Source organism: Spinacia oleracea, chromosome 2, assembly GCF_020520425.1.
Source record: "Spinacia oleracea cultivar Varoflay chromosome 2, BTI_SOV_V1, whole genome shotgun sequence".
In the NCBI taxonomy this organism is placed as follows: Eukaryota; Viridiplantae; Streptophyta; class Magnoliopsida; order Caryophyllales; family Amaranthaceae; genus Spinacia; species Spinacia oleracea.
Genome location: NC_079488.1, coordinates 110,805,677 through 110,828,918, shown reverse-complemented (window position 1 = coordinate 110,828,918; position 23,242 = coordinate 110,805,677). Strand labels below are relative to the sequence as shown.

The 23,242-nt window shown below is 34.8% G+C and overlaps 2 protein-coding genes across 4 annotated transcripts; both read right to left on the bottom strand.

Moving 5' to 3' along the window:
- Window positions 1-60: 60 nt before the first annotated feature.
- Window positions 61-3,677, bottom strand: LOC110796180 (endoglucanase 9). The gene is made up of 5 exons (XM_022001212.2): window positions 3,078-3,677; window positions 1,573-2,226; window positions 1,194-1,305; window positions 784-947; window positions 61-684 (listed from the first exon to the last, which is right to left on the bottom strand). The coding sequence occupies exons 1-5, from the start codon at window positions 3,303-3,305 to the stop codon at window positions 367-369; spliced, it is 1,476 nt and encodes a 491-aa protein (XP_021856904.1). The 5' UTR covers window positions 3,306-3,677; the 3' UTR covers window positions 61-366.
- Window positions 3,678-8,604: 4,927 nt separating this feature from the next.
- On the bottom strand, window positions 8,605-17,573 carry LOC110796144 (uncharacterized). Of its 3 annotated transcripts, none has more exons than XM_022001178.2 (9): window positions 17,258-17,573; window positions 16,330-16,441; window positions 15,535-15,725; window positions 15,354-15,448; window positions 14,873-15,280; window positions 14,151-14,259; window positions 10,388-11,033; window positions 9,577-9,703; window positions 8,605-8,869 (listed from the first exon to the last, which is right to left on the bottom strand). In XM_022001178.2, exons 1-8 carry the CDS (start codon window positions 17,390-17,392, stop codon window positions 9,582-9,584), a joined length of 1,818 nt encoding a protein of 605 aa, XP_021856870.1. In that variant the 5' UTR covers window positions 17,393-17,573; the 3' UTR covers window positions 8,605-8,869; window positions 9,577-9,581. The 3 variants fall into 3 exon arrangements, with proteins under 3 accessions (XP_021856870.1, XP_021856869.1, XP_021856871.1); XM_022001177.2 differs by having other exon boundaries at window positions 8,605-8,952; window positions 17,258-17,572; XM_022001179.2 differs by having other exon boundaries at window positions 8,605-8,947; window positions 17,258-17,572.
- Window positions 17,574-23,242: the final 5,669 nt, after the last annotated feature.

Below are 23,242 nucleotides of genomic sequence, written 5' to 3'. Positions count from 1 at the left end.
ACACAAAAGAGAAAAATAAAGATAATTGAACAAATGATAGAAATAGTGAAACAAAGAGAGGGGTCTAAATTTGGGTTCAATATCCATAAAACATGTAATAAAACACATGCACATACAAGACTAATTGTCTAATACCTAGCACATTTGCAACAATGGGTGATGTTGCTGTGGATTCAGCTGTTTCCACATCTTTCATTCTATATTTTTAGAGAAAATAGACATTGAAAGGAAAAAAGCTACTGGCTCGACATTCTGCACTTTTGATAGGCAGAGTATCTACATGAAGAGCGTGTTTTTTCTACCTTCTATGGGTAGACTGAATAAAGTCTGTCATTTCGAGGTGAGATTGTTAGTAGGATTCAGCTCTTAAGCGAAGGAGGCAAGGGTTCCCACCATTGCTGCATTTATATATGTGGCTGGTTCGGAATGGCTATAGTCTGTGCGATCATCACTGTAAGCATCATTCTGGTTTGGACCTCCAACAACAGCTCCTATCAAAATGTTGGGATTAGGATTTGAGGTGTAATAGTAAGGTTGGAAGCCGTTGCTGCAACCAATAGTTTGTGGCTGTTTGCTCAAGGCAGGCATTGAGGAAGCTCTGTGATGAATTTTCTTGGGATAATTTGCCCCGTATCCTACCATGTAGGACATCTTCAAAGGATTATCACCAAGTATGTAGTTTACCTGCAAGTAATAATAATTAATACTCCGTATATATTAGCTCTCCTAAGTTGATGATGGTTAGATAAGATAAGAGTAATTGTAAGGTAGATAGATGAAAACCTGTTTTTTGACAAGGCGTCTTAGAGTTTTTGGAGTGACTAGGACAGAGCCGCAGTTGAATGTGTGCTTGGAAACTGCCATCAACTTGGAATAAGTTGTGAGCAAAAAACTGATGGATGTCACATATTGGAGGTTACTTCCGGTGAGCTTATACATGAGACCACCTACATGTGATATACATGCTCATCAATGACCCAAATTTATGACTAGAGGTCCAGAACCGAAATAAACCTGACTGTAAGATTCATGTGACTCATAATAAGATCTTTGACTATAGGCTAGAGTGCTAGACTATCACCCGAACATAATGACTTGCCTCCCAAATATTACCTGACTGAAATGAGTTGGTTGCCTCTTATTTAAACATTACACACTAACTTTAGCATTGAGAAATCTGTAAAGTAATGCACCTGGTGTGTATTGGGTGGAGGTAGAAGGGCTATTGGGCAATATGCGGCAGATGAAGTCTTCCGCGCCTTGCTTGAAAGGCTCGAAATTCTTGTCCTTGTTCAACAGTGCGTTCTGAAAGGAAAACGGAATTTTGTCTTTAATGGTCTTAATAGCACTTAGGCTCTGTTCTATTCACCTTATTTCCACTTATTTCAGGAAAAATAGGTTCAGATAAGTTCAGTTAAGTTCAGGAAAGGAAAAATAAGGGTTGACCAAGTACAATTTATAACTAAAATAAGTTTTGATAAGTTCAGATAAGATAAGTTCAGGAAAAATAAGTGAAAATCAGGTGAATAGAACACACCCTTAAGAGGGAAAGAGATAGTAAAAAATTGTTACCCTAGAGAGGAGTACTTGCGCACCAGCAAATTTATTGTCCCAACTGAAGATATCAGTGGCATCATTAGCTCCAAGTGAATTCATTAAATTCAAGTAATAACTCTGTTTTGTTGCCCTAAACAGCCAAGCTGCCCCCCAAAGCAGCTCATCCTTGTACCCTGAATAAGAGCAGTAAAAAGGACAAACAGCTGATCCAAGAGAATCACTGTAAGCACCCCTATACTGTATAGCAAACTGCATCACTTTCTTTGCAGTCATTAACAGCATACTTGCATATCTTCTATCACTTCTTCTGAAAACAATGGAAGCTGCAGCAAGTGCTGCTGCAGTTTCACCAGCAACGTCAGAACCCGGGTTGCTGGGTGAAACAGAGTAAACAGTTCTGGGAGTGTCCATATCTTCTGGTCTTTCCCAGCACTTGTGATCTGAAATCGGGTCTCCTACCCCGACGTAGAGTTTTCCGGGTGTGGCAGTTGCGCATTTGTAGAAGTAGTTTGTTGCCCAACGGATGGCGGCCTTTGCGTTGTTTAGCTCGGGCCCCATTCTACCCCCGAACTCTAGCACCCCCCATGAAAGCATGGTTGTGGCGAAAGCCATAGGTAAGTTGAATTTTAAGTTGTCCCCTGCGTCGTAGTAGCCTCCCATTAAGTTCACCTGTTACCAGTCAAGAGAAATGTTTCAGTCTTCAGATTGTTTGTTAATTGGGTAGTTTTAATTATTATGCAGTCACTATAGATTTGAACAATAGCAATAGCAATAGCAATGGCAATAGCAATAACAATAACAAGGTTTATGCAGTCTACTCTTTTATGATATGTTTCAAGGGTGAGAACAAATTTAGCAGCCTATTTAAGAATTTTCTTCAGATTCTTTGTTAATTGGGTAGTTTTAATTATTATGTAGTGAATGTAAATTTGATTCTTACATTTGGATATGGTCTTTGAGAAAGGTACTCAATGTATCTAGATAGTAATAAAAATCAAGTGATAAATAAGAAATGTTGAAAAACAAGGTATTATATGTTTATGCAGTTTACTCTTTTATGATATGTTTTGAGGGTGGGTACAATTTTTTGATTTTTTCTAAAATAAATCCCAAAAACCGCCCTCTGAACTGTCTAGTTACTGAACTACTCCCTCCGTCCCTAAAAGATCGACCCATAGGAAAAATTCACTTTATTAATAATCGAGTATAAAGCAAATGGGTAGGTAGATTTGTCTTTTAGTTAGATTAAATAATAGTATGTGAGAAAAAACATGTGGGGAACAAAAACTATATAAGATATGGGGTAAATAAATAGGGACATCCATTTATATTTTTTGGGGTAATCTGTTGGGGACGGAGGGAACAATACTGAACTGTACTATCTGTCTAGTTATGGGAGAGAATCCTTACTTCCCCTAGTAGTAAACTGTCTAGTTTTGGGAGAGAATCCCGATCATCTGTTAGTAGAGTAACTTCATTTTTACGAGAAAAAAGAATAAGAAAAGGAAAACGAGACGTACACCAGCGAGAGAGCCATCACGAAGGCCGGAATGAGATCGCCAGTTGACTCGTTGGTCTCTAGGGAGTCTCCCGGATCTTTGGCCTTCGAAGAACAAGATGGACTTAGCCAATGCATCTTTGTAGTTTTGCTTACCGTCTACTGGAAAGTTTCCAAAGCACAAGCAAAACACTAAGAAAGACAACGAGAACAGGCGCAGATGGTTATAAGAACCCGTTCTCGCCGCCATATTAATTAGCCCTGTATATTAGTGATAACTATTTGTGATTAGTAGTACTAACTACTAACACTAACACTAACACTAATACTAATATAGTAATGTGGTATGATATAGAAGACTTTATTTAAGCTTGGTTTTGTAATTGTTATTCAGTTTAAGTATTTATAGAAGTAGTTGTTAGTATTTGATTTGACTGAAGAATGCAATATCGTGGGATTGTAAGTAAAGGGAGACTTCGGTTTATGGGATGCTTATACCTTAAATTAAGGCTTTAAGATCAAGATTCGTTATTAGTTAGTTATATCTATCAGCTACTATCCAATTTTAACTGCAATTTAATTACCAGTATTTGTATTTCCCCACGTCCGGCTTTTACTGGGTTATGCTTCCTTACTTTCTCTTTTCATAATTTACTTACGGAGTACTTCGTATAAAAATTACAATAATAATTTATGTTGGGGGCGGTTTACGGTGGTCATGGAAGTCAAAATCCGCTAAGGAATGTGTAACAATACCCCGCCGATTCAACTAGCCCCGCAAATGGGTGACACTGAAGCGCGTGACTTATACTTACTCGCCTGGGCAAGTGAAGAGTAGGAGGGCGCATCGGTCACTGCAAAACCTGTGGCGTGAGCCAGGGTAGAGTTGTTGCGGTGGTAGTAGCAAGTATTCAAATGAGAACTTTGAAGGCCGAAGAGGAGAAATGTTCCCTGTGAACGACACTTGCACGTGGGCTAGTCGATCCTAAGAGACGGGGGAAGCCCGCCCGATTTCCCCCCATCCGATAGCGCGTTCCGCGGGAGTTTCGTAAGGAGATTGGATTAAAATTTCATGAAACGGAAGTGGCGGTTAACGATAACGTTATGAAGTCCGGAGACATCGGCGGGAGCCTCGGGAAGAGTTCTTTTTTCTACGTTTTTTTTGTTGTATCGCGAGATAAGGGTAACTTTCTTAAGATACATCCGTGATTTTTATAAGCTACTACGTACAAAGGATGAGCTTACAGAATAGAGATTATAGAAATACAATTAAAGGAAATTGGTGGTAACATAAGTCCCAATTGAGCTAACAAAATGAAATTATACCTTACAATCGAATTCTTATGAGGCTTCTCTGTTAAGTCTTTTATTGTTTTATGACTTTTTAGTATTATGGGGAATTGAGGAATTCTCATGACGTATAGAGTTTGTATTGCATTTGTCGTACGTCTCAACACAGACAATTTCTTCTTTACGTTTTAATTACAAACCTTTTCATATAGGTAGCTTAATTAGGTTAGTAATGTCAATGTTATGCATGCCTCACTTAATTACTTTTGTGCTTATGATGAGTAATTATCCCATTGATTCATGCATTTTTACCCACCTACCTCACCTATATTTGTTTTAGATCAACGGATCTTACTACATGTACACCTAGTGTACAAGGCTATTTTGTACACCATGCTTTTTTATTGGTTGAAATAACATATTTATTATCTTTCATTCACATTTTTTAGTGGATTTGATGACGTGTCAACAAATTAATGGTGGTGTACAAGAGAATCTTGTACATTAGATGTACATGTAGCATTTTTCTAGATCAACCTCCCAAACTTGTGTATGTACCCATCGCATGCCCTTCAAAGTTGGAATTATTGAGAGCAGGGAAAGATCCATAAATTATATGTAGTGAGGTCACTATTTAAAATTCACCGAAAAATTAACTAAAATTAACTTTTTTTTAATAAAAAATTATGAAAAATTAACTAAAATTATAGCACAAGGCCTTGATTGGTTTTATACTTTTAGTCCAACTGTAATTTTCTGTTTGGGTATTTTTATGGGGCTTATTCCATTTTTGTTTTGGGAATATTTAATTGCCTTGGTCATCATTAACCTACTTAATATCGTAATTTATTTTCTTTATGATCATAAAACTTCATTATATCACCCCTGTCTGTAAACGTAGTCAACACATTGTTAATGAAGAGTATATACAACGATGTATTGTGCAAAAGTAACACACAAATATAACTTTATGTGATTTGTGATGAACTGATGACTGAACTAAACCTGTTTTATGTTATGCACTCGTGTTGTGTAACACATACTATTGTTTTGAAAGTGGAGCACTCAATATAGGGAAAATAGTTCACCGATTATCTTGAATTCTTGACTATCAAAACTCAAAAAGTTCAAAGGTGAAGCTAAATTAATGGGAAAGGGAACTTATTTTATATAATGAAGATTTTTTATTTTTAAAAAAAAAACCTGAATTAGTGATGGTGTTGGTTGCAGTTGAACGGTTAATTTCCAAATCTTGAGTTGAGTTGCCTTAGGAAGGTGATTTGATTTAGGAAGATACGATCCAGATTTGTTCCATGAATGCTCTATGTGTCTTTTCATGCACATAATTGTAGTACTATACAAGTATAAATGTATAATACGACTGACTATACGGAGTATACTATGTATGTAGTACGGAGTACTATACAAGTATAATATGACTACTATATACTACGTACACATGGTTATTCTCACGATTTGATTCTTGAAATCTTTTGATTTTGCGATCCTAAAATACACGACCGATTTAAAATCTACGACTTTATGATCTTATAATGTAACGATCTAATACAATAACGATAATTTGATACATCATAAATGTTCTTTCCTTCTTAAAGTGTAGTAAAATGTTTAGGAGAAGTGAGTACATAATATTTTAATTTTAAGTGTTATCTATTAAAAAATGGGTAAACAAGTTACAAATTTTATCATAGAATCTCACTTCCGCAAATTCATAGAACCTTACTATTTTACGACCCGAGTCTGATAGTCCCTTCAGATTCAAAGTAGAATCGCGATTTTGATAACATTGTACGTATGTATTTCCTCCGTTCTTTTTTACTTGTCACGGTTTGACTTATTCATATACACTATTTTGAATATCAATTGTGATTTATAATTAAGAAAAATTATAGTCATGTCACCGCAATGGCGTATCCAGAATTTTAAAATAGGGTAGGTATTTTCTAATAAGTACTACTCCCTCTGTTCCTAAATGTTCTTCCCATTTCACTTTGGCACCTTTGCCAACGCGCGACTTACATCATTAATATCTCTAATTAAGTGTTATTAATTTATAAAATTTTCATATTGTCAGAGTAATTCTAGAGACGAATCAAACAAGACCTCACATGAATATAATTTTTTCTTATATATTGATAGTAATTTAAGAGATTCTTTTCCATTGTGAATAGTATCAAGATTCCAAATGGGATGAATATTAAAGAATGGAGGGAGTAGTAATTAGTAAAATACTTCGTATAATGGAAGATATGACTCGATTTGTTTCAATGAAAATGTCATAATATCAATTTTTCACAGTGAAGCATTGACTTAGTGATTAAACCGAAGGCTGTATAAAATATGTCTCATGTTCGACTCCCTTCACTAAATAAGAAAATCTTTATGGAACAGAGAATGAACTAGCCAAGAAGACGTGCAATATCACCAATTCACTATATTACCAATCCAAGATAATATACTGCCTATTTGGGATCACGGGGTGCTTAATAAAATGCGTAGTAAATAAAGAATTAAAAGTAGCAACACCAGCAAGTCAGGCTTTAAGCACAATAGTTAATTAGCCAACGAGTTAGCTTTAAGTATAAGCACACTAATACGATCCATCTCAAAAAGCTAACTTGGTAATCGAGCTTTTCCTCTTAATTAACCCCAATGCATTTACTACATGATTTGATACTAACTAGCTCTTGAGCCGGTTCTAAGAACGGGCAATTAGTTGTTGTTTACGTGTTTTAAAGTTTTAACTTTTTTGAGGGTTTGTGATTTTAGGGGGAATACATGATTAGATAGAGGTGAAATTTGAAGGTTGAAATAATATATAAAAATTAAATTAAATGGTGAATTAATATTTAGTGTTAAAGAAGTAGATGAAGTGTAAAAAATTAAATGAATATTATTAACTGGTAAATTGATGTTGAATGAAGAAGATGAAGTGGAAGATGCATTAAAATTGTAAAATATAGCAAACAACAAAATAAACAATTGAAAGAAAAAATAAAGAGTGAAAGAAGAGGATGACACGTGTCATCAAAACATCTATGGTGTTGTTTTTTAAATACTACTACGTACTAGTTATAGATATGTTAACTTTTAATTTTGGCTTATGTGACAATTAGTTCGACACTTGGATGTGTACGTACGTGTTCCTAAAATGAATTTTCAAATGACTATAAGTGATTGTTTGGCATGACACTTAAATGTGCACAGTGTATATATGCGTATCTAAAATAAATCCTCAAATGACTATTAGTTAATGAAAGAACTAATCTTTTTCCTTCAAAAAAAAAAATTGACTATAACTCTATAAATGATTGTTTGGTTCGACACTTGAATGTGTACGTACGTGTACCTAAAATGAATCTTCAAATGACTATAACATAACTGATTGTTTGGTTGACATGTATTAATGTGGGAAGTAAAATTTCTTCAAAGAATGAGAAATTATTGATTGGCAATGTTATAGGAAGTTGAAATTTTAGCTTTTCTATGGGCCTCTTTTTTTAAATAAAAAGTGACGAACTAGGATTTCATATCACTTTTAGGTTATTGACTAGAATTTTAAGTTCGTTTCCTAACATTGACTTGGCATATGAGCAGGAGGAAAGGGATAAAGTTTATATGAACCTATGCACATAATTTTTTATATAATACTCGTACATACCAAAACTATTTTACTTTTCAAAATTATTTGGATTACAACTTGACTATAAACCTTGTCCAATAAACGTCGTGTCGAATAAAAGACTCCGCAGATGGACTAGATATTCTTTCTCGAGCTTCTTTCCCAAGTAACTTAGAATAAACGCGTAAAATTCTTAACCATGTCTCAGTAAAAACCCTTTTGTTTTGGCATAAGTCCTATACTCATTGGGTTACTCTGTCCAACCAATAACTAAAAATGTCACTACTCTGTACTTACTAGTCATCCAAAAATTACGGTCACTAATCCTATTATTTACAGACCATAGAATAAAAGTCATACTTTACTAGTTACTAGAAATAAACCGATCCCGAAAGTCTTCAGGGAGTCGTACAATCAAAGTCGTCGAAAGTATAGAACACCCCTATTTGCAAGTCAATCCGCTGCCCTGTTTCCTTCTCTATAACAATTTATTATTTTTGTTTCCCACTACAATTTCTGAATCAAGTATACACAATAACTTAACAATTTCCTCCATAATCTTCTTCACTTTGCAATTCTAAGTTTCCAGACATAAAAATGTACTAAGGTCAGCAAGTTCAATAATTCAGTTCTGAGTTTCTTTCAAGTACCAGAGTTTTACAACCTTTCACAGAAAAAAATTCATGGTCACATGACAAGAAACTTTTTCTGATTGAAAAAGCTCAATATACACAGCTGCCAAAGAACTCAACTTTTGTCAAATTTGTTTGAAACAAAAGTTTCTGAGTTATCATCAAATGGTAGTGAAAAGATGATCTACATTCATACAGTTTCCTTCATATTGAAACTAGGCTTCTTTTTCAGGTCATGCCCTCTCCAACCTGAAGTGCAACAAAAGGCAACACATGAGACTCGTGTTCAAACTCCAGCGAAAGGTCCACGGTACGAGGAAGATCTTCCTGAACTGAAGGCATAGTATTAATATTTAATAACCCTTGTGGAGTCGATGCGTGGTGGAGATGCATGATATCAAAGAAATTGCACCTCATTGGAGTATTGATTATTGAACAAGTTTAAAGATCTTTTAACATTTGCGGCCCGTTTGGTAGCCGGTAATAAATGGTGAGAATGGGAATGAATTTAATTGGCAAGAACATATCATAAAGTCCAGAGTAATGAAATTTTGTGTCAAACTTGGTGTTTTTCTTCATAAATTTGTATTCCCACCTAATACAACTCTTCAAATGGTAATGGAAATTTATAATCAAAAAGAGACAATTTTGAGTAAACTAGCATTACCATGGAAATGGATATTTACATACAAATTCATTCTTATTGACACCATTTATGGCCGGCTACCAAACGTGCCGATAAAGTATGCCATTGGCCCATGGGCACAAATCATGGCCACCCTCTGAAGCAATGGTACTGGTACTATGTTGGTTTTGCATGTGAAATTTTAAAAAAAAGTTTCAGTTCTAAGCATAATTGAAATCAGATATAGGTAGCATATAACCACACAACAGATCCAGCCAAAAAACAGAATCTATATCCTTATAAATCTTATATGCATAAACTAGAAACTGACCTCAATCATCTCCTGGTTTTATCAAGTACTTCAATGTATCTCTTCGGGACACCATATTGATCAATTAAATGTTTAGCGAGATTTTCAATCACACCACCCTGAACCAGAACTTCGTGTCCTTTCTTACCTGGAATATTCAGGAAAAAAGATGCAGAGTGCATTGAGATCTAAAGCAAGTAAAGCTGAAAGAACAGTTCTAAATGAAAAGAAGAACCCAATTTTGCTTCAGAAAAGGAAACACAATTATAATTTCAAGTAGCAAGCAGAAAACGAGAAGGGAGCAATAGTAATACTGTAATACCACTCGCCTTCCAAGTTCCAATCCCTAGGTGAAGTGAAGTATTTGATTCTTATGGCGTATGGAGTGGTGAGCTAGGGGAAAAGGCGGGACGAAGGGATAGTGTAGTTTCAGCAGTTACCTTCCCAAGGATCACCTAACCATAGGGCCCAGGTGAGGGTCCACAACTCCACACCATAAATATTTAGAAAGGAAAAAAAACGTAAATACCCACTTGGACAAATATCATAAGCAAGATGACCCTCTCATTTTAGAAAGAAAGTTGCAGGGTTGACCAGCTTCAAGACCAAAAGGTGTAGACGTGTAGTACTTGACTACTTGGTACGGTACCCAAAAAGTAGCCTTAGCTCAAGGTTAGCGGTGTCTATTGAAAAATCATAACAGCAAAAGAAAAACACGACATATTAGGGAATCAAGACCCAGATATCTGACATCTCCCCCTATACAAAATATCAAAAAAAAAGTGTCCAATTTATGGGTTTATCAACAAAATAATAAGAAAAGAAAGAATACCAGGTAATTCAGCCACTGTAGTACTGCATGCAAACTTTTTCTGCAGCTCTGATGCCAATGAATCAGCATCCATCAGAAAAATTTCAAAACCAGATAGCTTTGTCATTTTCTTGTTCCCTTGCCGTCTCTCTGTCATAATGTGAATTGGTTTGACAGCACCTTTCCTAATCACTGATTCACCACCTCTGGTCACTTTGTGATGGGCTTGCATTCGATTCACAAATGTCGTTCCTAAATCCTTCTTGTGAATTTCAGTAGGGTAAGCTGTTCCTTTTTTAATAGATCCCTTGAACAAAGCATCACACAATGTAGCATCTAACGTCACCATTGCTTTGTTAGTAGGCTTTACGAGATTCTCTTTCTCCGCGTATGCAAATGCGACATTAGTGGCCTCTGCTGCACTGAAATATCCCCCAGTATCAGCCCCAACAGCAGCAAGTATAGGGTTGACATGAATGCTTGATTTATAGACCTCTTCTATCTCCAATAATTTCGGTGATTGAGCGTCAGCAGCAGCCTGGTCACTTTTTTCCTCAATCTTATCAGGTTGTCTTTTATCAGGCTTGAAAGAAGTGTAATCTGCATGAGTCCGATTAATTGAAAACAGTACCACTTCCTTTTTATGTTTATCCTCTTTTACTGAAATCTGTATATCATATAAACAAAAACAAGCAACTCACAAGACTGTACATAAAATAAAATAACCAATAAGCATACACAAGTGGAACATGAGGAGCTACACCAAAGCACATGCAAGAAACCAATTTAACTCGAGTCATCCAGCAGTAAAAAAATCTACAGAGCAGAGAGAGAACCACATGATAGGAGCTTGGTACGACCAATCCCTGTTCTTTCCTGAATCCATGGCAGGCTGGCAGCATGGTGGGGCGGGAGTACTTGGTCGTTGGGGTTTCCTTTCCTTCCGATTTCGGTAAGACTTGATCTGAATCGTAGTTCGGTCCTCCAGCTTTTCACACTTTTGGAGAACTTCCAGATATTTGTAAGGTGAATAGTAATTTCTTTTCTTTAAATTAGTTCCCTAAAAAAAATTCTTTTGTATCGTCTAATTTCATTGGGAAATTGAAATTCTAAATAGCTTAAAACTTATGTTTGTGGCTAAGAGCAAGGCCCGTCATACTCCGAAATAAGTTAACCAAGCCATCAAAATCCTCTTATGAAGAAAAAAGCAGCAATGGCGGCTGTTCGCCTCATCGTGCTGCTGGTAGGGTCTCCTCAGAGGTCAATCAGAGCCATTTGAATTGGAGTGGTAGCATTTGATTGAACGCGACTTTACTCTTTCTGTTGTAATCGAGATTAGCTGCTCTCGGGTGTAGGCTGCTCTCAGATTCAGTTGAAACACCCGACATCAGAATAGTACTAGTTGATGAGGCTAAAGGGAAGCTTTTGGTTGTTTACTCGCAGCTTATTTGAAAAAGGTCCATGCTAATAGTTGCTTACAAATTAGGATCCAGACAAAAAAAAATCTTAATTGCAGCAACACTTGATTTTCATTTGCAATTACATGCTGAAGATAGGCTCTGTTTGGTTTACCTGATTTTGGCTGAAATTAACTTATCTGAACTTGTTTTTTCCTGAACTTATTTTGTTTTGATATATTTTGTCTGAAAAAAACTTATGTGTCATAAATTGCCCGGAAAAAACGTATTTTATCTGATGTTATATGGACATATTTTTTCTGAATGAAGTAAGTCATCATAGAGGAGACCCTTTACATCCCAAGGATATATGTAAGATATGCTAAGGGAAGAAATCACACAAACGTTTTTTTTTGTGTTCACTGTTGCATGATGATGAGTGTTGATTACTTGCATAAAAGAACATTTTGTGTTAACGGAATCTGATCTAGTCTCCAAAATGTTAAATGTCAGCAAAGGTATTGGGACATGAGAGAGAAAAAACCTTTGCAGCAATGCCTAGTTTTTATTTGCAATTACATTAGAGTTAATCATAGAGGAAAGCCTTAATAGATCTTGTGGAAGTTGATCCAACTCCAAATTCGGAAATTTAGAAGTAGATTGTCGGGGATTTTCAAGCTTACCAAAATTTTGAGTCTGAATCAAGTTCAGATAAAACTCAGTTCAAGTCATGTCGGGCACAACTCTCAATTCATGATCAAGTCACTCCATATAAGCTTTCATTTGATGCTAGATGTCGCCTATATTAACTTACATTTGAATTACTAGTTACTAGTTAGGCTCAGATAAAAGAATTATTTTTTTCTTTTTCATAATATGAAAAGTGATTCTAATAATCCAACCTTTCAATTATTCTTCAATAATCCAACCTTTGTACCCCCATTAATTTTCATTACACTCAACCGGTCACCAACCCGATACAACAGATAACCTATATATGTGTCATGCAACCATTAGTTATAATTTTTTCTCTTCTTCATTCTTATAATCTTCATCCGTCTTCCTCCTTCCTCCTCATCCCTCCTCCTAGTTGTAATCATGTCATGCCCTCCAGATCCCTCTCTCCTCCTTCCTCCACCGCCTGAAGACCCCACCCCCTCTCTCTTTCTTCTGTTTTTCACTCTCACTCTCTCCCTCTCTTTGATCTTCATCTATTTTTCCTTCCTTTTGCATCTGAACTTCCTCCTATTTTCTCTCTCCCTAACTTCATTATCTACCATCTTCACACATCCATCTTAATTTTCTTAGTTTCTTATTTCACTGTAGTTTCATTTCTTCTCGAAATTGCAATAATTAGTAAAATTTTGCATAGGGAAGGGAGTATTTGATAAATGGCAACCTCAATTCTCTCGTGGACTTGTGCCTAGATACAAGCAAAATATGACCCGTTTGGATCAACATATTTTTCCAGAATATCCCAATAATGGTCTGATATCCATAACAACATACTCCTTTCTAATTAATTTGGGAATTTGGGGGAAAATTAAGGGGTTTTAATCTTAATTGAAGTATGATTAATTGTAGGTTTTGGATTTAAATTGCATGGTTAGGGTCGTCTGTGTTGGGCAGCACAGATGGGTATGCAGAGGAGAGAGAAAAAGAGGCAGAGTGAGTAGGGGAAAGCATAGGAGGAGGGGGGACTTGTGTTGTTCTGGGTGCAGGAGATGGTGGTTGGAATTACCTCCTTAATGAAGGGAGGAGATAATAATTATCATTAATGGAAGGAGGAAGGAGGCAGGAAAAAAAGTGACTTTCTTACTCGGTTGCAAGTCAAATTGGTACAATACAAATTAATGGTATATAAAGGTTGGATCATTTAGGAATAATCGAAAGATTGGATTATTAAAAGTAAATGGCCAAATGTTGGATTAGTATAATCAATTTTTCATTTTACAATTAGTTACAACTTGACGCACGAGGAAAAATCAAACAAGTTATGTTGAAGTTGTGCATTATAAAGTAATAACGACCACCCCGTAAAAAAAAGTAATAACGACCACGGAAGTTCTAACATCATATCTTTAAAGTTCTTTAAGTTATTCCAATAAGGGTGTTATGCAGTCCTACTAACTTACTAAGCATATTCCCAAGGTCCTTGAACTCAAAAGTCAAAAAGAAGTCATAGCAACAGGCAAAATTAAATCCATATCCCTTGTACATAAATTAGAGAGAGTGTCTCTCTCTCAGACACACACTCACTCACATACACCGATACACGCACACTCACACCCACACTCACTCATACGGGCGCGTGCGCACACACACACATCATGGAGAGAGAGAGAGAGAGAGAGAGAGAGAGAGAGAGAGAGAGAGAGAGAGAGTACCAATCCGGCAGACGCTTTAGACTGCAACCATTTTGACAACTTTTTGAAAGATGACTTTTTGATATCAAGAGTAATGCCAGATGGTCTACACGGTAAAACATAATTTGCCCTGTGTCACAATCAAAGAGCATCTGTTATAAAGACTTATATACGAAGTAGTATAATTACTACAATATGAGGCATGCCCACTCAGAGAAAAAAGAATGTCAATGGGAGAAAAAACACTTGTACGCAAATACCACAATAGTCATAGGACTATTATAGCCAGACAGTCATCAAGTACAAAAAGAATGAGAGTAGAGAGAGAGAGAGAGAGAGAGAGAGAGAGAGAGAGAGAGAGAGAGAGAGAGAGAGAGAGAGAGAGTAATGCCAGATGGTCTACACGGTAAAACATAATTTGCCCTGTGTCACAATCAAAGAGCATCTGTTATAAAGTTATATAGTATAATTACTACAATATGAGGCATGCCCACTCAGAGAAAAAAGAATGTCAATGGGAGAAAAAACACTTGTACGCAAATACCACAATAGTCATAGGACTATTATAGCCAGACAGTCATCAAGTACAAAAAGAATGAGAGTCCAATTAGATACAGAAAGATAAACTATGTCCCCTCCCCTGAATGTGTATTGTATATATGGTCCGTCATTCAAATTCAACTGTTCAAGTGAAAAAAATAGAATCGCCCGGTAATCTGAACATATAATAATACTTGTCTTACCATAGAGTACTTCCTGGCATTGGAAGATCCTTGTCCTTCACTGTTGTATGCAAAGCTTGCATTAGACACCTTTCCAGCAACAAATCCACATCTTCGGTTGACAAGGACTGCTGGTTCTCAGTATGCACTTCATTATCCTCTACTACTTTTAAGCCATCCAACTCTGAGGCAACTTGCTCAGAAACATCGTTTTTATCATCCAACTGAGAGGATGAAGCAGGACCCTGTTCTGAGCAAACAATATTCGCAGCATCTGGATCTATTTCTTCTTCATCGTCGCTCTTTTTATCAGCAGAAGTATCACCATCAGATGGCTGAGAAGCCGTGGATGGCAAGGAAGAAGGATCAGGGAAGACCGCATCTTCATAAAAGCCAGCATTTGGCACAAGACGACCTTCAACTGATTCCCTGAAAAAGAAGGTTTCCAGCAATTAGAGATCGGTAAGTTCGAATTGAGAAATTAAGCAGCTATTGCATTTACCATAGATAATCACGATAATAGTGAGTTATTCTTAAAGCCTTCCCACGTAGGCCAGCTTTCAGTGCTTCAGAGCTACTCATAGTAGTTGCCCCAACCTGAAATTACACGACAATACAATAAATAGAAACTCGTGCGGAAATTTAGTAACGCTCAAATAAACTGTCCATTTCCAAATGCCTACCGCAATGGGAGAGGGATTGCCAGGAACCTTTACTGCCCACGGCTCCCCAGCAGCAAATGATGGAAAGCCTTCGGGTGGTATACATATACCAGGGAACATCAAATCTGCTCCTCCAATTATAAATCGAGAGACTTCTCCCCCCTTCAGCCAGAAAGCAGGCAGGAGCTCAGGGGCCTTCCAGAGAGCATAAACTGTCACGGTTGATTGTAAAGAATAGGGTTAGCAAATAGGCTCATTTAATTCTCATATAATAAAGATACATTTTTCATTTTTTTTAGTACTTCCATCAAAAAAGAAGCGAGAGGAAGAGAAAAATAAAATTTTCCTTAATTCATGATTCAGATAAATGACAACTTGACCAAAATTGCAAGATCGAACTTAGTTCCCAACCAGGGTCCATCGGAGCAACCAAGCTCATGGTTACAAAAGATGAAGTATAAGTTTAATTATGATACACAGCACAGTAGTTCAGCTGTTCAGCTTCAAATTCTAACCCCAGTCCTACCAATCATAGCAAAACTGAATGCAGTTCTGAAATATCAGGGCAAGATGAAGCCACGAAAACGCACACGAAAAAGCTCAAATGAGATATACTACTCCTTGAATCTTATGACTAAATTCTCACTCTCCATCTAGGGATCCTAGAGGGGAATTCACCACCTTAGAAATAATATCGTAAAACTATTATTTCAGTGGAGTGAAGGATATAAGCAAGTGATAACAAACATTCACATAAGGTATCACGGACAGGAAAGATTCCGGGGAGGCCAAGAGCACAAGAAAAAAATATATTACCTGTCGGGTATATATCCGAACCTCGTCCATCAGTGTCAAAGAACATAGGGAAGCCACCTTCAACACCATACACAAGGACCCGATTTTGAAATTTTGCAACAGTGATCTCCCCCTAAACATAATACATACCAAATTAGTACACCAGATGCAGGTTTAGTAGCTACCAATCCACAAATCAAAATATAAAATCATATTACAGCTTCTATTGAAATGCTGTGTTATTTCGATTACACGTGAGATGTAATGTTACATTTTAACACCCTCTCGTATCCCCCTAAACATAATGCATACAAATTAGTACAACAGATGCAGGTTAAGTATTTTCCCTGTAATCAATAGCTACCAATCAACAAATCAAAACAGAAACTCATATTACAGCTTCTATTGAAACCCTGTATTATTTCGATTACACAGTGAGTTGTAACATTACATTTTTAACACCCTTTATCTTCTGCCAAATGAACTAATGTGGACTATTGTGGAGGACGCGTGGGGAGCAGAATGTGAGAGGTTGTAATTTTACACTCGGGTATAAAATGGACAACAACCACACTTTGCAAACCTTGTAACCACAACAAATTAAAAACAAAGACCTCAGCTCATTAATCAACATAACCATTATGGAGGTAGTAGCAATTTTGTGCATGATTTCACCCTAAAACCTTCCTTATTACACACTTTATACATAAATTCCACCACAGAAAAAGAAAAAGGGAAAAAAAAACTATAAACCTCTCAATATTGTACAATAACCTAAAACAAAATTTTAATTTTCAAATATCAAATGGTTCTCCACTCTCCAGGCTACAATTGAATAGGTATTAACAATATATCAATCAGAACATTTCAATTTCGAACAATTAAGAATGAAATCGAACTAATAGATAATTAGGTAAAAATGAGAAGAGAAATGAAGGAATTGAGCTACCTTGGGAGGAAGAAGGATGTCGACATCAGTATCAGAGGCTCGGGAGAACTTCTCTTTGACGCTTCTTCGCAACTTCTTCTTGTCAGCGCCTGATAACCTCTGCAATGACTTCGCCTCTACGGCCTTCTTGAACATTCTTTCACTCTGATTTTCCGGCGATGGCGCTGGTTTTTGCGGCGGTGGGAATGGGAAGGTGGTGTGGTGTGGTGTGGTGTGGTGCGGTGCGGTGTGGTGCGCCTGGGTTTCGAAGTTTGCTACTCGTGCCCGAATTTTCTGGAGACGGGAGCTTTGCGTAATTTATTAGAGTACTTTGATGTGTGTTCGTGATAAATGATTTAGACCTTGTTCTTATGAACTTTATTTGACTGAAATGAATGGGATGGAGCTGAATTGAACTGAATGAATGGAACTAAATGAATAGTAAATAATAATTAATTATTAATTATTAAATAATTAATATTAATAATAAATAACTAATAATTATTAAATAATTAATATAATATTAATACTTATAACAATACTCATAATAATAAACAATAACTACAATAATCATAATTTTTTATTAATAACAATAATTACATATAATATTAATATAATAATATTAATATTTAAGTAATAATAACAATAATATATATTACCTATAATTGCTTTTAAATATGAACTCTAATATTTTACCTATAGTAATTGTGTATTTATGTTGTGAACCTTATGGTCGTATTATGATTTTATGTTTTATATGCTCTTATGGTACTATTTCAGGTGGTTTCTATTATGAAAAACCTAGTTTGTTAATTTAGAGAAATTGGTTTTGGACAACCATTTGAAATGGTTGATTGCTTGATCACCTCTTATTGAGAAAATAACTAGTCGTTATGTTATTAAAGTCTAAGAATGTATCTCATATATAATGATAATATATATTTAGTGGGTAGGTAAAATTGCTCTCACAATAGTTAAAAATAAAATATACGCATAGATTAGAGAAGATAGCTTTTAAGTTTTACAAAATAGTGGTATATGGATTAAAATGATACATTGATGGTAAAGGTGGTACACGTATTGTTCATATTTCATTAATTCTTTTTATGAACACGAGTACAAGTTTATGATATTATTATACCATGCCGAAGATGAAGAAGGAGGAATATGTTTATTGAAATTGATATGTACCATAATTACAACGCATACTCCAGAAGAGCACAAGCTATCTTTCCATAAGTTTGTTCGATTGTCTCGCCATTACAAATGAGCACCAGTTTGTGTCTTTATATCACATCACAATATGTTCAAATTATAGTATTTTAAATTAAAGTAATCACTTTGGGAAGATAACCAGCAGTTATCGAATGAAATATTTGAATATGATATTATATACGTACGATATGATAATTAAGGTCATCCGGGTTAAAGAACAGCCGTCATGAGAATTTGAAAATTCTTGTCAAATAAAAGTTTGTGTGCTGACAATCCCTCGTTTGTTGTATATATTCAAAGACATGACATAATGATGAGGTTGAGTTGTATTTCAATTGAATAGTTATAATGATAGTGCTTGAGAAAATAAATACAAGAGATATTAATTACTTTGAAAACTTGTATAATGATATAATAGGTGATTTAAAGTTCACCATGATAGTAAGTGACCTGAAGTTCACCAGAATGATAGTAGGTGATTTGAAGATCACCAATAAGTTTACAAATATTTTGTGATTGATTTAAGTATCGTAAATATCTTGACTAGGGCAATTATACGTCAGCACTAAAAGAGAAAATGTGGAGAAAAACAACTGCATATTGCATCTACTCCCCATATTCAATGTTAATCCCCAGAAGAGAACAAAATTATGAAACATTTATTAAAATACACGTTGAAAAGTGTAATATTAGTTGGTGAAGGATTTTAAGCCCTCATAATATATTGAAAATATTTTCCCAAATTAGGGGGAGACGAGCTAGAATAAGTTGACAAAATTGAAAGATAATAGATTGATCCTCATATGAGTAAGTTTACATGCCAACTGTATGTCCTCGAAGTATATTTGGACATAAAAATATCTAAGACTTGATTATGTCAAGTTTTTACATGTCTAGAGACATAAAGGTATATGATAGTCATAGTGCTCGATGTTACACATAGTAAGTGTTGAGAAATATATATCTTGCCAATATTTATTTAAATATTTACACCTGAAGTGTAGATTATATATACGATTCCAACATAGTAATGAGTTATAGATTTATTTATATGAAATGACAAGATAATGCAGTTGATGATAATTTTGAAAAGAAAGAAAATACTAATATATAGTGTATGAAATACCCTTGAAGTGGTATAGATATCTGAATTATAATAGATGGCCTGTGAGAAAAAACCAATGGTACCTATAGAATAAGTATTCAGATATCATTGATGATAGCATGCAAAATATATGTTGAAGAATTTTGATGATTCCGGTAGATGATGGAACCGAAATATAATGCATATGCGAGAAATAATGGATTTTGAATAGGGGATTGTAAATCTATGTCTATTTCGATGTAGACATCATTATAATGATCGAATGAGCTCATGGACCCGAAGTCTAACAAGTTATGGATTTGAATATCCACACTGTATAGTGTTTTGCATTTGAGTCTTACATTCATATACATGTGTAGTTAATAGGTAAATGCATCATTCGTCATACATTAAGTTTGTTTTATGTTTTTATCACGATATGATGTACGTAGAATTATTTAGTTATAATTTTGTATTACATGTTTCAAAACTATTATCTGTAATAATTGTAGTGTATGTTGATGATTTAAACATTGTTGGGCTTCTGAAGAGATATCACATACAGTGGAATATTTGAAGAAAGAATTTGAGATGAAAGATCTTGGAAAGACAAAACTTTGCTTGTGACTACAAATTGAGCACCTAAGGAATGAAATCTTTGTGCATCAAACAACATACACGGAAAAGGTGCTAAAAATATTATCTTTAGATCAGACACATCCGTTGAGTAGTCCAATGGTTGTAAGATCACTTGATGTGGATAAAGATTTATTCCGTCCTTGGGAAAACGATGAAGAAATCCATGGTCCTAAAGTACCATACTTAAGTGCAATAGGGGCATTGATGTAACTTGCTAGTCATACGAGACATGACATATCATTTTATTGTGAATTTGTTAGCAAGGTTTAACTCATCTCAAACTCGAAGGCATTGGAATGGGATAAAACATGTACTTTGTTACCTCCAAGGAACGAAAGATATGGGTTTATTCTTTTCTAACCAATCCAAAAAGGACTTAATTGGTTTTGCAGATGCAGAGTATTTGTCTGATCCCCATAATGCTCGATCACAAACAGGATATGTGTTCACATGTGGTGGTACTGCCATTTCTTGGCATTCCATGAAAACTATTGCAGGTACTTTTTCTAACCATGCAGAAATTTTAGCTATCCACGAAACTAGCTGTGAGTGTGTATGGTTAAGGTCTATAATTCAACATATACGAGAAGATTGTGGCATATCCACAGGGAAAGAAGCTCCAACAGTTACGTACGAGGATAATGCAACATGCATTTCACAACTCAAGGAAGGATACATAAAAGATGATAGAACAAAGCAAATTTTACCAAAATTCTTCTTCACCCATGAACAGCAGAACAATGGTGATGTACAAGTTCTACAAATTCGTTCAAGTGAAAATTTAGCAGACATGTTTACCAAGGTGCTTCCAACTGCTACTTTCAAGAAATTAGTTGACCAGATTGGATTGCATCGTCTCAAAGATACCAAGTTACGTAATCATGAGGGGGAGTAGATGTGCGCTACATTCTTTTTCCCTTAACCATGTTTTTTCCCGCTTGGTTTTCCTGGTAAGGTTTTTAACGAGGCAACATCGTACACGCATTAGGAAATATTTTATTTTAAGAGCGAAAATTTATTTTTGTATAATGGACATCCAAGAGGGAGTGTAATGAAATATAACTAGCATTTGAGCCCCGTGCAATGCACGGGAGTATTTTTAAGCTGTTATACGAACTTGTTGCTCAATATACAATAACTTTAGGTATTATGATATAAATATATAATTAAATAGAACCACATGTATATATTTAAGATTATTAATAAATTAATCTAACAACATTTAGAAGGAACAATCAGTGATAGTGATATATAATATGATGTCAATAAAAAAACAAACCGTTAATAAAATGATCAATAATACATTGACGAAAAATCAAACTTAGCCATAAAAATAAAAATAAAATAATAGACACACAAAGTAAAACACACATTACCTCTGAAAATGGTATGATGATATAGAGTGATTGTGTAATTGATACAACGAAAATGATTGTTAGTCAAATTATTTATAAGAGGGTGTATGGAAGATGAGAGGTGATGAAGAAGGTGTTTAGTTTCTTATGATTTATTTTGAGTTAATTTTTTTTAAAAAAACTATTAACTCATAAATACTAATGTTTATTGTTATTGTTATGGAATATTAATAACAATGTAAGTTAGCTCAATAAGTTTTGAATATTTATTTTTAGGGGTGTATTTTAGGTTTTTTTTATGGGAAGTCTTTTGGTTTTCCTTCTTTTAATAAAAATACACTTTAATATTGATGTCTTTTTAGTTTTATATTTTAATTATGAAAAAAAAGAAAAAAAATGGGAGATTGATGAGATGAAGACACATGTCTCATTATCAGTTTATCACCTATGGTTTTAGTTTTTAAATACTAGGTATAGATATGGATGCCCATTATACGGTTTTGGATCCTCTAGAGTTATAAAATAACTATACAAGGTAGAGTTTGAGCATACCAACTATTGAGTGAAAAATCAATATATATTATATATATATAAAGGGAAGTTTTTCGAAGAGCATTTAGAGCGTCCACGTAGGATTTCCACCTCATCACATATAATTAACTAATATTTCAAGTTTATTCAAAAATAAAATAAATAATATTAGAGTCTTGCCATGATTAAATTGGTAGATAATATGATAAAGATAGATTATAACAAAAATATATCCTATCTTTTTTCTAACTTTTTGTATATATAAACATAGAAGAGGGAAACATTTTGGGATGAATCATGCTTGCTTTATTTTTTACTTCCAAGCTCTATCAATGTTTAGGTCTTAAATATGACCAAGGCTACCAAAACAAACATATATAGCCAACCTTGGATTTCGTGTATTTTTGATAGCTAAATATCCATAGAGTTTCACTATAATTGCTTTTTTCATTCGATTCAAATGTTGTCAAACTTTGACGACCGTGTTTGCCTTTCAAGTTTGTAATCAGATTAGAAGAGCTAGATAGGTTCAAGGTTTAACACGTGTATGCTTTTGAAAACAGACAGGAACAACGTTGGTGTGGCACACAACATCGCAAACAAATGCAGAAAGGAAGGTCTCATGTTTAGTAATAGAATTTAAGTGTTTTGCTAGTGTCAAAAAAAAAAAAAAACCAAAAAAAAAAACCTTTGACGACCAATTCATTATGGCGTAGGATGATTTTGATATTGTCTACTAGACGCATGGACCAAAGTCTTGATTGAGACTACATTCTTCCATGATCCGCCCATTGTTTTTTTAAACTAAATATTCTTTCCGTTTCGAAATAATAGGAACAATTTATCTTTTTATGTTCAAAAGGTCTTGCGCGCACAAGGTGTACAATAAATTTATTGTACACCAATATAACTTTTACCCATTTTTCCGTAACTTTAACCTAGTTTTGATTAACTTTTATATTAGTAAAAAAAAAAGTTGATAGAAATGATTAAATGATTAATTTTATACATTGTTAGTGATTTTAAAAAATTAAGTTTTACTAAAATGAAAAAATTTATTACTTAAAAATAGATAACTTTTACATATATAAGCTTAACTTTTAAGCATTTTGAGTTAACTTTTACTTCGGTGTACAATATTTATTGTACACCCATTGTAAATAAGAATTTGTGTTTTATGTT